Below are 17,920 nucleotides of genomic sequence, written 5' to 3'. Positions count from 1 at the left end.
TCGCTCTCCTCCAACACTACTCACTCTGCCCCTACACAGATGGTAATGCGCCGTCGCAACCTTCGCTCTCTCTCTCCCGCTACTCTCTCCTCTTCCATCCTATCATCTCTTCCCTCTGCTCAATCCTTCTCCCTCCAATCTCCTGATTCTGCCTCCTCAACCCTCCTCTCCTCCCTTTCTGCATCCTTTGACTCTCTATGTCCCCTATCCTCCCGGCCGGCTCGGTCCTTCCCTCCAGCTCCGTGGCTTGATGACTCATTGCGAGCTCACAGAACAGAGCTCCGGGCAGCTGAGCGGAAATGGAAGAAAACTAGACTCCCTGCGGACCTGGCATCTTTTCACTCCCTCCTCTCTACATTTTCTTCATCTGTTTCTGCTGCTAAGGCCACTTTATACCACTCTAAATTCCAAGCATCTGCCTCTAACCCTAGAAAGATCTTTGCCACATTCTCCTCCCTGCTGAATCCTCCTCCCCCCCCCCCCCCTCCTCCCTCTCTGTGGATGACTTCGTCAACCATTTTGAAAAGAAGGTTGACGACATCCGATCCTCGTTTGATAAGTCAAATGACACTGCTGGTCCTGCTCATACTGCCCTACCCTATGCTTTGACTTCTTTCTCCCCTCTCTCTCCAGATAAAATCTTGCGATCTTGCGACTTGTGACTCCTCTCTTCTCCAGACCATCTCCGGTGACCTTCTCCCTTACCTCACCTCGCTGATCAACTCATCCTTGACCGCTGGCTATGTCCCTTCCGTCTTCAAGAGAGTGAGAGTTGCACCCCTTCTCAAAAAACCAACACTCGATCCCTCTGATGTCAACAACTACAGACCAGTATCCCTTCTTTCTTTTCTCTCCAAAACTATTGAGCGTGCCGTCTTTAGCCAACTCTCTTGCTATCTCTCTCAGAATGACCTTCTTGATCCAAACCAGTCAGGTTTCAAGACTGGTCATTCAACTGAGACTGCTCTTCTCTGTGTCACGGAGGCTCTCCGCACTGCTAAAGCTAACTCTCTCTCCTCTGCTCTTGTCCTTCTAGACCAGTCTGCTGCCTTTGATACTGTGAACCATCAGATCCTCCTCTCCACCCTCTCCGAGCTGGGCATCTCCGGCGCGGCTCACTCTTGGATTGCGTCCTACCTGACCGGTCGCTCCTACCAAGTGGCGTGGCGAGAAGCTGTCTCCGCACCACGTGCTCTCACCACTGGTGTCCCCCAGGGCTCAGTTCTAGGCCCTCTCCTATTCTCGCTATACACCAAGTTACTTGGCTCTGTCATATCCTCACATGGCCTCTCCTATCATTGCTACGCAGACGACACACAACTAATCTTCTCCTACCCCCCTTCTGATAACCAGGTGGCGAATCGCATCTCTGCATGTCTGGCAGACATATCAGTATGGATGACGGATCACCACCTCAAGCTGAACCTTGTCAAGACGGAGCTGCTCTTCCTCCCGGGGAAGGACTGCCTGTTCCATGATCCCGCCATCACGGTTGACAACTCCGTTGTGTCCTCCTCCCAGAGTGCGAAGAGCCTTGGCGTGACCCTGGACAACACCCTGTCGTTCTCCGCTAACATCAAGGCGGTGACCCGATCCTGTAGGTTCATGCTCTACAACATTCGGAGAGTACGACCCTGCCTTACACAGGAAGCGGCACAGGTCCTAATCCAGGCACTTGTCATCTCCCGTCTGGATTACTGCAACTCGCTGTTGGCTGGGCTCCCTGCCTGTGCCATTAAACCCCTACAACTCATCCAGAATGCCGCAGCCCGTCTGGTGTTCAACCTTCCCAAGTTCTCTCACGTCACCCCGCTCCTCCGCACACTCCACTGGCTTCCAGTTGAAGCTCGCATCTGCTACAAGACCATGGTGCTTGCCTACGGAGCTGTGAGGGGAACGGCACCTCCGTACCTTCAGGCTCTGATCAGTCCCTACACCCAAACGAGGGCATTGCGTTCATCCACCTCTGGCCTGCTGGCTCCCATACCTCTGCGTAAGCATAGTTCCCGCTCAGCCCAGTCAAAACTGTTCGCTGCTCTGGCACCCCAATGGTGGAACAAGCTCCCTCACAACGCCAGGACAGCGGAGTCACTCACCACCTTCCGGAGACATTTGAAACCCCACCTCTTTAAGGAATACCTGGGATAGGATAAAGTAATCCTTCTACCCCCCCTTCCCCCAACCCACCCCCCCACCCCGCCCCCCCCCAAAAAAAATAATAATAATAATAACATTGTAAAGTGGTTATCCCTATGGCTATGAGGTGAATGCACCAATTTGTAAGTCGCTCTGGATAAGAGTGTCTGCTAAATGACGTAAATGTAAATGTAAATGTAATGTCTTTTATACAGGTAACGAGCTGAAATTAGGAGCACACTCTTAAAGGGAGTGCTCCTAATCTCAGCTTGTTACCTGTATAAAAGACACCTGTCCACAGAAGCAATCAATCAATCAGATTCCAAACTCTCCACCATGGCCAAGACCAAAGAGCTCTCCATGGATGTCATGGACAAGATTGTAGACCTACACAAGGCTGGAATGGGCTACAAGACCATCGCCAAGCAGCTTGGTGAGAAGGTGACAACAGTTGGTGCGATTGTTCGCAAATGGAAGAAACACAAAATAACTGTCAATCTCCCTCGGCCTGGGGCTCCATGCAAGATCTCACCTCGTGGAGTTGCAATGATCATGAGAACGGTGAGGAATCAGCCCAGAACTACACGGGAGGATACTGTCAATGATCTCAACGCAGCTGGGACCGTAGTCACCAAGAAAACAATTGGTAACACACTACGCCGTGAAGGACTGAAATCCTGCAGCGCCCGCAAGGTCCCCCTGCTCAAGAAAGCACATATACAGGCCCGTCTGAAGTTTGCCAATGAACATCTGAATGATTCAGAGGAGAACTGGGTGAAAGTGTTGTGGTCAGATGAGACCAAAATCGAGCTCTTTGGCATCAACTCAACTCGCCGTGTTTGGAGGAGGAGGAATGCTGCCTATGACCTTAAGAACACCATCCCCACCGTCAAACATGGAGGTGGAAACATTATGCTTTGGGGGCGTTTTTCTGCTAAGGGGACAGGACAACTTCACCGCATCAAAGGGACGATGGACGGTGCCATGTACCGTCAAATCTTGGGTGAGAACCTCCTTCCCTCAGCCAGGGCATTGAAAATGGGTCGTGGATGGGTATTCCAGCATGACAATGACCCAAAACACACGGCCAAGGCAACAAAGGAGTGGCTCAAGAAGAAGCACATTAAGGTCCTGGAGTGGCCTAGCCAGTCTCCAGACCTTAATCCCATAGAAAATCTGTGGAGGGAGCTGAAGGTTCGAGTTGCCAAACGTCAGCCTCGAAACCTTAATGACTTGGAGAAGATCTGCAAAGAGGAGTGGGACAAAATCCCTCCTGAGATGTGTGCAAACCTGGTGGCCAACTACAAGAAACATCTGACCTCTTTGATTGCCAACAAGGGTTTTGCCACCAAGTACTAAGTCATGTTTTGCAGAGGGGTCAAATACTTATTTCCCTCATTAAAATGCAAATCAATTTCTAAGATTTTTGACATGCGTTTTTCCTGATTATTTTGTTGTTATTCTGTCTCTCACTGTTCAAATAAACCTACCATTAAAATTATAGACTGATCATGTCTTTGTCAGTGGGCAAACGTACAAAATCAGCAGGAGATCAAATACTTTTTTCCCTCACTGTATATACTGAGATCATGTGACAGATAATGTGACACTTAGATTGCACACAGGTGGACTTTATTTAACTAATTATGTGACTTCTGAAGGGAATTGGTTGCACCAGATCTTATTTAGGGGCTTTATAGCAAAGGGGTTGAATACATACAGTGGGGAAAAAAAGTATTTAGTCAGCCACCAATTGTGCAAGTTCTCCCACTTAAAAAGATGAGAGAGGCCTGTAATTTTCATCATAGGTACACGTCAACTATGACAGACAAAATGAGAAAAAAAATCCAGAAAATCACATTGTAGGATTTTTAATGAATTTATTTGCAAATTATGGTGGAAAATAAGTATTTAGTCAATAACAAAAGTTTCTCAATACTTTGTTATATACCCTTTGTTGGCAATGACACAGGTCAAATGTTTTCTGTAAGTCTTCACAAGGTTTTCACACACTGTTGTTGGTATTTTGGCCAATTCCTACATGCAGATCTCCTCTAGAGCAGTGATGTTTTGGGGCTGTCGCTGGGCAACACGGACATTCAACTCCCTCCAAAGATTTTCTATGGGGTTGAGATCTGGAGACTGGCTAGGCCACTCCAGGACCTTGAAATGCTTCTTACGAAGCCACTCCTTCGTTGCCCGGGCGGTGTGTTTGGGATAATTGTCATGCTGAAAGACCCAGCCACGTTTCATCTTCAATGCCCTTGCTGATGGAAGGAGGTTTTCACTCAAAATCTCACGATACATGGCCCCATTCATTCTTTCCTTTACACGGATCAGTCGTCCTGGTCCCTTTGCAGAAAAACAGCCCCAAAGCATGATGTTTCCACCCCCATGCTTCACAGTAGGTATGGTGTTCATTGGATGCAACTCAGCATTCTTTGTCCTCCAAACACGACGAGTTGAGTTTTTACCAAGAAGTTCTATTTTGGTTTCATCTGACCATATGACATTCTCCCAATCCTCTTCTGGATCATCCAAATGCACTCTAGCAAACTTCAGACGGGCCTGGATTAAGCAGGGGGACACGTCTGGCACTGCAGGATTTGAGTCCCTGGCGGCGTAGTGTGTTACTGATGGTAGGCTTTGTTACTTTGGTCCCAGCTCTCTGAAGGTCATTCACTAGGTCCCCCCGTGTGGTTCTGGGATTTTTGCTCACCGTTCTTGTGATCATTTTGACCCCACGGGGTGAGATCTTGCGTGGAGCCCCAGATCGAGGGAGATTATCAGTGGTCTTGTATGTCTTCCATTTCCTAATAATTGCTCCCACAGTTGATTTCTTCAAACCAAGCTGCTTACCTATTGCAGATTCAGTCTTCCCAGCCTGGTGCAGGTCTACAATTTTGTTTCTGGTGTCCTTTGACAGCTCTTTGGTCTTGGCCATAGTGGAGTTTGGAGTGTGACTGTTTGAGGTTGTGGGCAGGTGTCTTTTATACTGATAACAAGTTCAAACAGGTGCCATTAATACAGGTAACGAGTGGAGGACAGAGGAGCCTCTTAAAGAAGAAGTTACAGGTCTGTGAGAGCCAGAAATCTTGCTTGTTTGTAGGTGACCAAATACTTATTTTCCACCATCATTTGCAAATAAATTCATTAAAAATCCTACAATGTGATTTTCTATATTTGTTTTCTCTATTTGTCTGTCATAGTTGACGTGTACCTATGATGAAAATTACAGGCCTCTCTCATCTTTTTAAGTGGGAGAACTTGCACAATTGGTGGCTGACTAAATACTTTTTTTTCCCCACTGTATGCACGCACCACTTTTCCGTTATTTTTTAAAAATATTTTTTTAACACATTATTTTTTTCATTTCACTTCACCAATTTGGACTATTTTGTGTATGTCCATTACATGAAATCCAAATAAAAATCAATTTAAATTACAGGTTGTAATGCAACAAAATAGGAAAAACGCCAATGGGGATGAATACTTTTGCAAGGCACTGTAAGTAAGTGAAAGTGAAGAAAATGGACGAAATATAGATCTCTCTCTCTCTCTCTCTTGCTCCTCCTTCATTTTTGAAGAAATTAATTTGTTAAAAACTGTTCAACTATCGTCTTTCTCTTTGAGTCAACTACTCACCACATTTTATGCACTGCAGCGCTAGCTAGCTGTAGCTTATGCTTTCAGTACTAGATTAATTCTCTGATCCTTTGATTGGATGGACAACATGTCAGTTCATGCTGCAAGAGCTCTGATAGGTAGGGGGATGTCCTCCAGAAGTTGTCATAAGTACTGTGTAAGTCTATGGAAGGGGGTGAGAACCACGAGCCTCCTAGGTTTTGTATTGAAGTCATTGTACCCAGAGGAGGACGGAAGCTAGCTGTCCTCCGGCTACACCATGGCCCTACCTTACAGAGTGCTGTTGATCTACTGTAGACCTTCATTGCAAAACAGTGTGTTTTAATCAATTATTTGGTGACGTGAATAAATGTTGTATAGTTTCATCTAAAAATGATAACGTTTTTTAATGTTTCACTATTTAAAAAAAAATGAAATTCACTGAGGAGGATGGTCCTCCCCTTCCTCCTCTGATGAGCCTAAACTTGATGATGATGAGGTCCTCTGTAGCTCAGTTGGTAGAGCATGGTGCTTGCAACGCCAGGATAGCGGGTTCGATTCCCTGGACCACCCATACGTAAAATGTATGCACGCATGACTGTAAGTTGCTTTGGATAAAAGTGTCTGCTTAATGGAATACATTATGATGATGATTGAACATTAATGCAAATGTGGATGGGCACTGGTTGGTGGAATAATAACAGCATGTATGGCTTTCAGTCTTAATTGAAACATTGATGAGATGTCAGTAAGACAGCATATTGTATACACATCTGTTACAATGAGAGCGAGAGAGAATCAGAGACTGTCTGTCTTTCTGGAGGCAGTGAGGTGAGAGTGAGAGCAAAAGAGAGAGAAACACAGAGAAGAATGCAAGAAAATAATGAATAAGAGGGAGAGAGGGACAGAATCAAAATGAGAAGACTCGGGAGCATGGAGAGAGCCTGATCAATGACAGAGATCAGATGGTCAGACGGTCTCTGCCTCCCCACCCAAATCTCAGCATAAGTCCCTGCTGCTATAGTAACAGCTATTGGGGATCCCGAATAATGAATGTGTGTTGTAGTATCCAAAATAAGGAGGAAGAGGGAGTCAGAGTCAGAATGTGAGTGGTTCGGTCTGTAGTCAAAGGTGGTTCAAGAGGGATGATGAGGTCCCTGAATTTCTCTCCAGCTATTTTCTGATCTCCAACAGAGAGAGAAAATAAACAAGGAGAGGCAGAGAGAGCGAGAGCGAGAGAGAGAGACAGAGAATTGGTGTGAGAATCAAAGAAAGAGAAACAGGAAGAGAAGGCCACAGAGAGAGGATGCAAGGGGAGGTGAGTTTTTGGGGACCTGCAAAAATAGAGGGAGAAAGGGAGTGAGGGTGGGAACGAGGGGAGTGACGGAAAATAAAACCCCTACTCTCCAGCTCTGCGATCCCCTCTAGCCTGGGTAAATAAAAATGGAGAGAGAGAAAGAGAAAGTGTAAAAGAGAAAGAGAGAATGAGGAAAAAGAGAGGGTGAGAACGAGAGCATACAGCTCCCTTTACTCGTCTCCAGCTCTGTGATCCTCTGGCCTGGGTAAATAAGGATGGAGATTGAGGGAGAGTCAGTGAGAACATATCCTTTACTTCTCTCCAGCTATGTGATCCTCTGGCCTGGGTAAATAAGGATGGAGACCGAGGGAGAGTCAGTGAGAACATATCATTTACTCCTCTCCAGCTCTGTGATCCTCTGGCCTGGGTAAATAAGGATGGAGACTGAGGGAGAGTTAGTGAGAACATATCCTTTACTTCTCTCCAGCTCTGTGATCCTCTGGCCTGGGTAAATAAGGATGGAGACTGAGAAAGAGTGAGGATTAGAAATAGAAAGGGAGGGTCAGTGAGAACATATCCCTTACTTCTCTCCAGCTCAGTGATCCTCTCAAGCAGCGAGGTGAGGGTGCTCTCGGTGCGCTGACGGTGGGCAGCCGTCTCGTTGTACAGCTGGCTCTTCTCTTCCTCCAGCTCGGCCACCTTCCTCAGCAGCTGGCCCTCCAGGGCCCCCAAACGGTGCTTCAGCAGCTCCCGCAGCTCTGCCGGTAGGGGCCCCACTGCATTCCCACCCACACCTGCTGCTGCTGCCGCTGACGTGTTGGCACGCAACTGCTGCTGCTGCGATGGAGGGAGGAGAGAGAGAGTTAATCCCTTATACGGACGTTCTGTTGTTCAGTCACAGTTTGTGTTCTGCTGTGTTCAGAGTGGAGGTAGGATCAAGGAACTGGGACGATATATATGCTGAGGATGTCCTTTCGGGGACCCCTTGGGGCAATAATTAAGTGCAGCACCCCAAACATACAAACAAACACACACAAGCACACTTTTGAAAATCATTCATTTGAATTAGTCCTGCTTATTTATGAGGGGTCTAACCCCAGAGGATGTCATTTGCCTTGTGCATAAGATTTTGAGAGTGATAAAAAAACAGATGGAATATCCTATATAACCGATTTTTTTGTCATGCATTAACCATAAATGTGGAGAGAGAGAGAGAGAGAGAGAGAGAGAGAGAGAGAGAGAGAGAGAGAGAGAGAGAGAGAGAGAGAGAGAGAGAGAGAGAGAGAGAGAGAGAAGGAAATAGAGAGATAAATAGAGAGAGAGAGAGAGAGAGAGAGAGAGAGAGAGAGAGAGAGAGAGAGAGAGAGAGAGAGAGAGAGAGAGAGAGAGAGAGAGAAAGAGAGAGAGAAGGAAATAGAGAGATAAATAGAGAGAGAGAGAGAGAGAGAGAGAGAGAGAGAGAGAGAGAGAGATGGAGTTCCTATTGAACTTGAATGTAATTGTTTTATCAGTTTTATTCCACACTGTGCTATGTGTTATATCTACGACAAAAAGGATTGGTGCTTATAGATAAAGGTTACATCAGCCGCAAACGGATTGCACAGTTACAATAACATGCATGACCTCAATATTATCAGAGAGGTATGGGCTGTGTCTCAAATAGCACCATATTCCTAGTAGTACACTACAAAGGTAATAGGGTGCCATTTTGGATACAACCAGAGATATGATCATCATGAAGCCACGTGAGACCAGCACACTCAGTCACTGGCACCAGAAAAATATATATCTGTGTGATTATGATTATTCCAGGGGCTGCCACTCCCACATGACTTTGATTGTGAAACCAATAGAATAGATTAATGAGACTAATCACCTTAACTAACCAAGCTGTGGGCATCATAGAATTATAATTTGATTCTATAGTTGGCATACCCACAAAAGGCTGTTTTTTCATCTTCTATTTGCTGCGTAGATAGGACTGCATCCATGATACAGGGGATACAGAGCCAGTGGAAATGTTTGTATGATTTGTGGCATAAATTGCACAAGCAGTTGGAAAAATGACAAGACTGCATGTGGTGTTGCATGGAAATATGAATATGAATTGTTGAAAATACACATCTCTGCTCGACTTCTCCACGGATGGTGCCTGACACTGTTGACACCAATTTGTGTGTTGCTGATTGTCTATTCATATCAGCTGCTTTGATTTATCAATGATAAGCAGCATGCTTCTGACATGTTACAGTACATTACCCTTTGATCTTAAGGAAGAGTAAATGGGTGGTCTTATAGTGTAGGCTACATTCAATATCAGACATGTCTGATGTGGTGGGTGCTACACATTTGTGGTGAAAGGGTAAAAGAGGTGAATAACCTCCATACACAATGTAAGAGCTATATGAAAAGCATGATCATTATAATTGACTGTAGCTATAACCACAAACATCCATATTCATATAGGGGTGATTAACCTCCATACAAAAATGCTACAGTGTATAATAACAAACAAAAAACATTTGACATGAATGATATCATATTCCTAGTATCTCCCGAGTGGTGCAGTGGTCTAAGGCACTGCATCGCAGTGCTAGCTGTGCCACTAGAGATCCTGGTTCGAATCCAGGCTCTGTCGTAGCCGGCCGCGCCCGGGAGACCCATGGGGCGGCGCACAATTGGCCCAGCGTCGTCTAGGGTAGGGGAGGGAATGGCCGGCAGGGGATGTAGCTCAGTTCGTAGAGCATGGCGTTTGTAACGCCAGGGTTGTGGGTTCAATTCCCACGGGGGGTATGAAAAATTATAATAATTAATGTATGCACTAACTGTAAGTCGCTCTGGATAAGAGCGTCTGCTAAATGACTAAAATGTTTATAATTTACTGTAGCCACTATAGCATCCTTATCTCACCTCCAGATTCTCCAGCCGACCCTTGAGCCCTTGCATGGTCTTTCCCAGCTGGTCTATAGTTTCCGTGGGGTCCCTGGGAAGGTCTCCCATGGTGTTCTTACTGTAGTCCTTCCGCCTGGAGCTCTGGCCCCTGGCCCTGCCCGCAGTGTCCTCCGCGGCCGCCTCGCAGCGGGCCAGTTTGGAGTTCAGCTCCTTGATAGTGCCCTGCTGGCTCACGATAGTCTCCTTCTGCTGGAGGATGGTCTCCCGGAGTTGGAGGATGGTGTTCCGTAGCTCGTCCTCTACGGGGCTGGTGCTCTGCACCCGGTTACCATTGGGGTCGAACGAGCAGCTGGGGTCGGACCCCGCTGGGATGGCGGAGCAGAAGAAGCGGCTACCTGTCGCATCCTGAGCGCGCACCGTGCGTCCACTCACTAGGTATAAAAGTCCAACTAAGAAAGCCAGCATGCTGGCTATGAGCACAGATTCCTTGTATATTTGGAAAACCTCCTCACGAAATTAATATTCTCCGTTGAATCAAATCGAAATTAAATAGCCTAGGCTAAACTCTCTTGTCTTCAACACCAAAACTCACAAAAACATAAATCAGATGGTAGACATTGTTCTGGACTTCGGAACTGACACGAGAGCATTTAATAAAGTCAACAGAACTTCAAAACCATTGAAATTAACTGTCTGAGAGCTGCAATCAAATACTACCATAAACCATTCAACAACCTAATGATAAATGCCCTAGTCGCAAATGTCATAGAGCAATCCGTTTTCCCTCTCCAAACCTAAATAAAGTAATAGCAAGGCAATTTTAATTTTACCCGAAAAAAAATTATAGTTACTATCCAAGTAAAAGGTGTTGAATTGATTCTGTTTACGGTAGGTTTCTCTCCACACAGTCCACCGTGCTGAAAAGACAGCGACCTAGCTTCAACAGATTAATATGGAGCGCGCGCGCGGGCTCTCGCTCATCATCATCTGTTCAGGCTCGCTGAGATTCAGACTACGTCATTATCGGATCCCAGCACAAATGATTCATGCTTAGCCTTTTGAGTTCTGTTCGATCTGTTTGTATAAAGAATGCGCGGAGTTTCAGAAGTGAACACCATCCCATGCATGCCAAAGTGTCTTTGGATGTGGTCTCTAATATCGTGAGTGCAATGTGAGAGCCTTTATCTAGCCTAGAGTAGTCAACAGTGAGTTTGGTTTGAAAATTAAATTAGGTTTCTTGTCAGTCCATAGCCTCTTACAGCCCACATATGTATTTTCTAACGATGTACTAATGCAGTGAATATGAATGTTTAATAGAATTGAGGTTCAGTACTCGGGGAGAGTTCCTTCCCCCACTTGAATGGCGTGGTCAGACAGTGAGTAGGCTATAGGTTGTAGTGATGAGTCCAGGAGGGCTAGCTACAGTACCAGTCAAAAGTTTGGACACACCTACTCATTCAAGGGTTTTTCTTTACTTTTACTATTTTCTACATTGTAGAATAATAGTGAAGACATCAAAACTATGAAATAACACATGGAATCATGTAGTAACCAAAAAAGTGTTAAACAAATCAAAATATAAGTAGCCACCCTTTGCACACTCTTGGCATTCTCTCAACCAGCTTCACCTGGAATGCTTTTCCTACAGTCTTGAAGGAGTTCACACATATGCTGAGCACTTTCTGGCTGCTTTTCCTTCACTGTGGTCCGACTCATCCCTAACCATCTCAATTGGGTTGAGGTCAGGGGATTGTGAAGGCCAGGTCATCTGATGCGGCACTTAATCACTCTCCTTCTTGGTCAAATAGCCCTTACACAGCCTGGATGTGTGTTAGGTCATTGTCCTGTTGAAAAACAAATGATAGTCCCACTAATCCCAAACCAGATGGGATGGCGTATCGCTGCAGAATGCTGTGGTAGCCATGCTGGTTAAGTGTGCCTTGAATTCTAAATAAATCACAGACAGTGTCACCAGCAAAGCACCCCCACACCATAACACCTCCTCCTCCATGCTTTACGGTGGGAACTACACATGCAGTGATCATCCGTTCACCCACACCGCATCTCACAAAGCCACGGCGGTTGGAACCAAAAATCTCCAATTTGGACTCCAGACCAAAGGACAAATTTCCACCGGTCTAATGTCCATTGCTCGTGTTTCTTGGCCCAAGCAAGTCTCTTCTTCTTATTGGTGTCCTTTAGTAGTGGTTTCTTTGCAGCAATTCGACCATGCATGCCTGATTCACACAGTCTCCTCTGAACAGTTGATGTTGAGATGTGTCTGTTACTTGAACTCTGTGAAGCATTTATTTGGACTGCAATTTCTGAGGCTGGTAACTCTAATGAACTTATCCTCTGCAGCAGAGGTAACTCTGTGATGGTCCTCATGAGAGCCAGTTTCATCATAGTGCTTGATGGTTTTTGCGACTGCACTTGAAGAAACTTTCAAAGTTCTTGAAATGTTCCGTATTGACTGACCTTCATGTCTTAAAGTAATGATGGACGGTTGTTTCTCTTTGCTTATTTGAGCTGTTCTTGCCATAATATGGACTTGGTCTTTTACCAAATAGGGCTATCTTCTGTGTACCCCCCCACCTTGTCACAACACAACTGATTTGCTCAAACGCATTAAGAAGGAATGAAATTCCAGAAATTAACTTTTAAGAAGGCACACCTGTTAATTGAAATGCATTCCAGGTGACTATCTCATGAAGCTGGTTGAGAGAATGCCAAGATTATGCAAAGCTGTCATCAAGGCAAAGGGTGGCTATTTGAAGAATCTCAAATATAAAATATATTTTGATTTGTTTAACACTTTTTTGGTTACTACACGATTCAATATGTGTTATTCATAGTTTTGATGTTTTCACTATAATTCTACAATGTAAAAAATAGTAAAAATAAAGAAAACCCTTGAATGAGTAGGTGTGTCCAAACTTTTGACTGGTAGTGTATATGTAGACCTACGTGTCAAATGTCACAATTTTTCTGCTGGAGTATGCAGTCAGAAGTTACATGTGCCAGCATAGCCGCTAGAAGTAGGGGTGCTGAGGGTGCTACAGCAAATTTGAAAGAAAACATTGATAAATCCCCTAACTACTTCCCGCAGCTATGCTTGCCAGTCTGTGAGCAATTTAACTAGAGGATGTACTGACCCTGTATAGTTTGAGTGTACATTTGAGTAAAAGAAAAGTCAAACTTGTAGTTTGAGTCAGTAAAGTTTGTGCCCTCTGTTTTGGTTGTAGTCAACCTCTAACCTACAGGTAACTATCAAAATAATGGAAACACTTGATTAAATTAAGGCTACAAAGCAGATTGAAAGCAGGTTCTTCCACACAGGTGTGGTACCTGAGTTAATTAAGCAATTAACATCCCATCATGCTTAGGGTCATGTATAAAAATGTTGGGCAGGCCATTATTTTGGCTACCATGGCTATGCTCCCATAGGATGACAATGCTCCCATCCACAGGGCACGAGTGGTCACTGAATGGTTCGATGAGCATGAAAACTATGTAAACCATATGCCATGGCCGTCTCAGTCTCCAGATCTCAACCCAATAGAACACCTATGGGAGATTCTGGAGCGGTGCCAGAGACAGCGTTTTCCACCACCATCAACAAAACACCAAATTATGGAACTTCTCATGGAAGAATGGTGTCACATCCCTCAAATAGAGTTCTAGACACTTGTAGAATCTATGCCAAGGTGCATTGAATCTGTTCTGACTCATGTTGGTGTTTCCTTTATTTTGGCAGTGACCTGTATGTCATGACAACCACAAAGAAGTTGGCTAAAGGAGAAACATACCAGGCAACCAGGTTTAGCTCTGTAGCTCTGTAGCTCTGACCCAAGCTGTCTCCATAGAGGATACTATACACACCCTCAGCTTCCTGGCACAGGGCAGGCCTAGGGCCATGTAGGGCCGTGTTCTAGGCTGACTGCACTCTGCTAGATCCCACAGCTAACCCCATCATATGATATAGCAATCGGATGCCCGACTGCGCAGTTGATGACGAGGCACACAACCATTGGTTGGTGCAATGAAATGTCTGCAATGTAGTCGGCCTGGAACGTGACCTACTGTATGTCTCAATACTATGAAGTAGTCTCCTTTCCTTGTCTACTTTCCTCATCTCCTTTCCTTCATTATCACTGACAGGCAAAATAATATGTCAAGGACTCAAGGTAAAAAAATGGACATTCCTGGGGCTGATATATTTCAAATGATCAAGACACAGCCCAAGGCTGAACATGATTGGCGAGCTCACGAGCAGAGAAGAGTAAAAGGGAGAACTCTGACAGGCTACATTGTCTTACGTCAGATAGTGCAACGATTCCACCTGCACTGATCTGTCTCGTATCTCGCAAAGACTAATGGGATTGATCAAAAGTAGTTGGGCTACTTATGTCACCTATTACCTAGGTGACATCGCCTAATAAACCCCATTTCATCCTCCAAACCGGCTGAGTTAATCTAAGCTAAAGCAGTTCATTTGTCAATAATGTTGACGTTGTTTTGGTGAGGAAGTCTTAGTCACACCATTTTACATCTAGCTAAGGTGTTTTGTGTATGACATTATACAATATGCACGAAAGCTAGCTTAAATTTGTCCAACATTAGCTTGCTAGCTGAGCCAGTCACACTTCATATTAAATGAAAGGGATGCTGCTAACCGGCTACCTAGTGCTGCACACAAAATGCTGAATGCTTCCACCAATCAGTTGAGGTATGAGCTTCGCGTAGGAGTGACGCCATCTGACGTTAGACAATGGATAGGCTACACTGACAGGCTCAGCAGGGGACTGGCTGTCACCGTGACTCTGTGAAAACCTTATCCAGATGAGGTAAAGAACACTATCTGCTCTCTCTTTTCCTCTTTATCTCTCTCTTTCTCTCTCCCTCTTCCTTCTCTCTGCAGTCTTTTTCTCTCTCTCCCTCAACCTGCTCTCCCTCTCCCTGTCTCCCTGTCTCCCTGTCTCCCTGTCTCTCTCTCTCTCTCTCTCTCTCTCTCTCTCTCTCTCTCTCTCTCTCTCTCTCTCTCTCTCTCTCTCTCTCTCTCTCTCTCTCTCTCTCTCTCTCTCTCTCTCTCTCTCTCTCTCTCTCTCTCTCTCTCTCTCTCCTCGCTCTTCCCCTCTCTCCTTCACTCTCTGTCTTTCTTTGAATGGAAGTGGAGAGGATATTCAGCACCTCTTGGAGTACATTCTGAGAATGGACCACAGAGACAGAGATGGGATGACAACGTCAACTTTAACGTCTCTCTGATTGAAGTAGCTCCTTGATATTAAGTGGTGGGGGTAAAACCTATTTCCCAGAAAGCTTCACATTAATTCATAATGTAATCCCATATTGGGTGTTGTTTCTCTCTTTGATATAAATAGTTAATATTATTTTGTTTTGTAATGCCCTATGGACTTCACATGAACTTTGATAATTCAATAATGCATATTTTGCCTACGTCATTGCCTGAAGTAAGTTTGTTTCAAAACTATTCTGATAAAATGTACTTCACTTTTTTTGTGGCTCAAATGACCAACAGGTAGGATTCAACTCTGTTCTGAGGTCATACTCACACCAGATGACAGAGTCTGCTACGAAGTGTCCAATCAGCAAAGAGCCTTGCACATTTCCTGTGTTGGAACAATCACCCCCTACTACTTCCTGTTGCTCACTACCTGTTGGTCAATGGTCATGACAGCGAACTAGTGGCAGTAGCAGCTCTGTGACTGTCTCTGGTCCAGCTGAGCTGTCATCGACAGGTAGTGACACGTCCCTCTCAAACAAATGCACGCCCACACACCTGCCTGAAAGCACTGGGCTGGCAAGCACACACCTGCCTGAAAGCACTGGGCTGGCAAGCACACACCTGCCTGAAAGCACTGGGCTGGCAAGCACACACCTGCCTGAAAGCACTGGGCTGGCAAGCACACACATGAATGCAGGGAAGCACACGCACAAATGGATACAAACATACACACACACCTTTATAAAAGTCTTTACAACTTTGATTATACATGAATGAATAATCTATCTTCGATGTCAAGCTTTCACTTTCTCAGAAACAACAACAGGATTAATGTGAAAACAACACGACGGAACACACACACACCTCCCTCACACACTGCCCAGAAGTGGGAAATTAACCGAATACAGATTAAAGCGGAAGTTGCTCTTTTACATAAACTACAGAGGGGACCTGATGACACAAACACGCTGGGTTTGGTAATTACTTGAGCACGTGTGCATCAATCATGTTTTTTTTTATACTGCCATCACATTGGGTGTACTGTAGTTAGTAGGACAGCTGTACTGAGAGAGAGTCAGATTGATTTTTCAAAAGGCTGCAGTGGTCTTTGATGTTGAATATGGCATCGAACCGAGGCAGCAGCAGCGATACCGTTACCGCTACCTTTCCGAATGGAAAAAGAACACCGTATCCTTGTTTACTGAGAAAACTGGAGAAGTATCAAGGGTGCCGTGTGTATACAGCGTTCACCTTCAAAGATCAGTCTGTACATTGCATGCTTTCAGAGTTCAGAACGGAAACACCATGTGCACAATTAACCATTTATTAGAAAATATTGCAATAGTCTTCAGGGTAGCTTACTGCCAGAGCCAAGCATCATATGATCAAATAACTACAGGCAGTGAGCATGATATGCTATACCACATCCTCTGAAGGAAGAAACACAGAACCCAGACAGGTGGGGGCTGTGGTGGTGGTGGTGGGATATCAGAAAACAGCAAGTAAAGCGAGTAACAGCTAGTTACAGCAGCAACGGCAATGGCAGCAAGAGACACCAGCATGTGAAGAACTGGTCAACTTTAATACACCGCATGTACTGTAAGTAGCATGTAAGAGTGTGAATCCAATTGGTGCAATATCCGCTGATGAAATCAGCTGACGCCACCACACTTGGGTTTCCCTTCTGAACTGGCTCTTTTATTGAGAGGGGGAAAAGTTCCCATGCCGGTGCCCCAGAGTGACACAATGGGAACTGCTTTTGTGAGCCTTGTTAGGTGCATGAATAACAGTGGGCTATGTTATCTGGCCATTAGTTACCCCAACTGAACCTACTGTATATATTTGATCTGTATTGGTGTACTTTATTTCTACTTTATCTGTTGACGAGGTCGCTAGGTGTTGGGTTTAGGTTGCATTTTATAATATAGTGTGTGTGTGTTTGTGTGTGTGTGTGTGTGTGTTCATGCTTGCTTGATCATACATAAAGCACAATCCATTTGCTTTGCCTTCCATTTGGCCTCTAGTCTTTGGTTGCACTGAAATCAATCAGAGCTCAATAAAACTACAGAATATACATTAAGTGGAATGGTGAGGAAATCCATGAATGTCTGTTATCGATTTGTAGAGATGTTTATCATATGGCAGGTTAGTCACCCAGACCAAACCTTTTCATATCCTATATCTGTATTTTCTTCCATTGGGGAAATATAATGTAAGATAAGTAGACATTGTATTTTCTGCATATTGCAAGATAAGAAGACATTGTATTTTCTGCATATTGCAAGATAATAAGACATTGTATTTTCTGCATATTGCAAGATAAGAATACATTGTATTTTCTGCATATTGCAAGATAAGAAGACATTGTATTTTCTGCATATTGCAAGATAAAAATACATTGTATTTTCTGCATATTGCAAGATAAGAAGACATTGTATTTTCTGCATATTGTAAGATCAGTAGACATTGTATTGTCTGTAAGCTAGTCACCCAGCTGAACCATGTGCTACTCTTCTCTATCAAGATGCAGCACACTGAGTATCCAGCGTCCACTTTATTTTCCATTATGGGGCAACAGTAGCATAGAGGTTAGAGAGGAGGTACGGAAACTGCACTGCTGCTGACCCTGTGCATCTCAGTGTGTGTGTGTGTGTGTGTGTGTGTTTGTTGGGAAAGGCAGAACACACATTTCCGTTCCACCCAATGGACAATAAAGTTGTTTTTTG

General features: G+C 44.8%; 1 protein-coding gene across 1 annotated transcript; it reads right to left on the bottom strand.

The window, feature by feature from the left end:
• Positions 1-7,291: 7,291 nt before the first annotated feature.
• On the bottom strand, positions 7,292-10,414 carry LOC311124583 (neuronal pentraxin-2-like; the record flags this gene model as incomplete). Its single annotated transcript, XM_084198699.1, has 4 exons — positions 7,292-7,318; positions 7,454-7,582; positions 7,642-7,894; positions 9,968-10,414. Coding segments are annotated over 4 exons (856 nt in total), but the record flags the coding sequence as incomplete, so codon positions are not given.
• Between the last annotated feature and the right edge of the window lie 7,506 nt (positions 10,415-17,920).

This window comes from Coregonus lavaretus (assembly GCF_964263955.1).
Source record: "Coregonus lavaretus genome assembly, contig: HAP1_SCAFFOLD_4135, whole genome shotgun sequence".
Lineage (NCBI taxonomy): Eukaryota > Metazoa > Chordata > Actinopteri > Salmoniformes > Salmonidae > Coregonus > Coregonus lavaretus.
The sequence above is the reverse complement of the archived record's forward strand: the minus strand, read 5'-3'. Positions and strand labels throughout refer to the sequence as shown.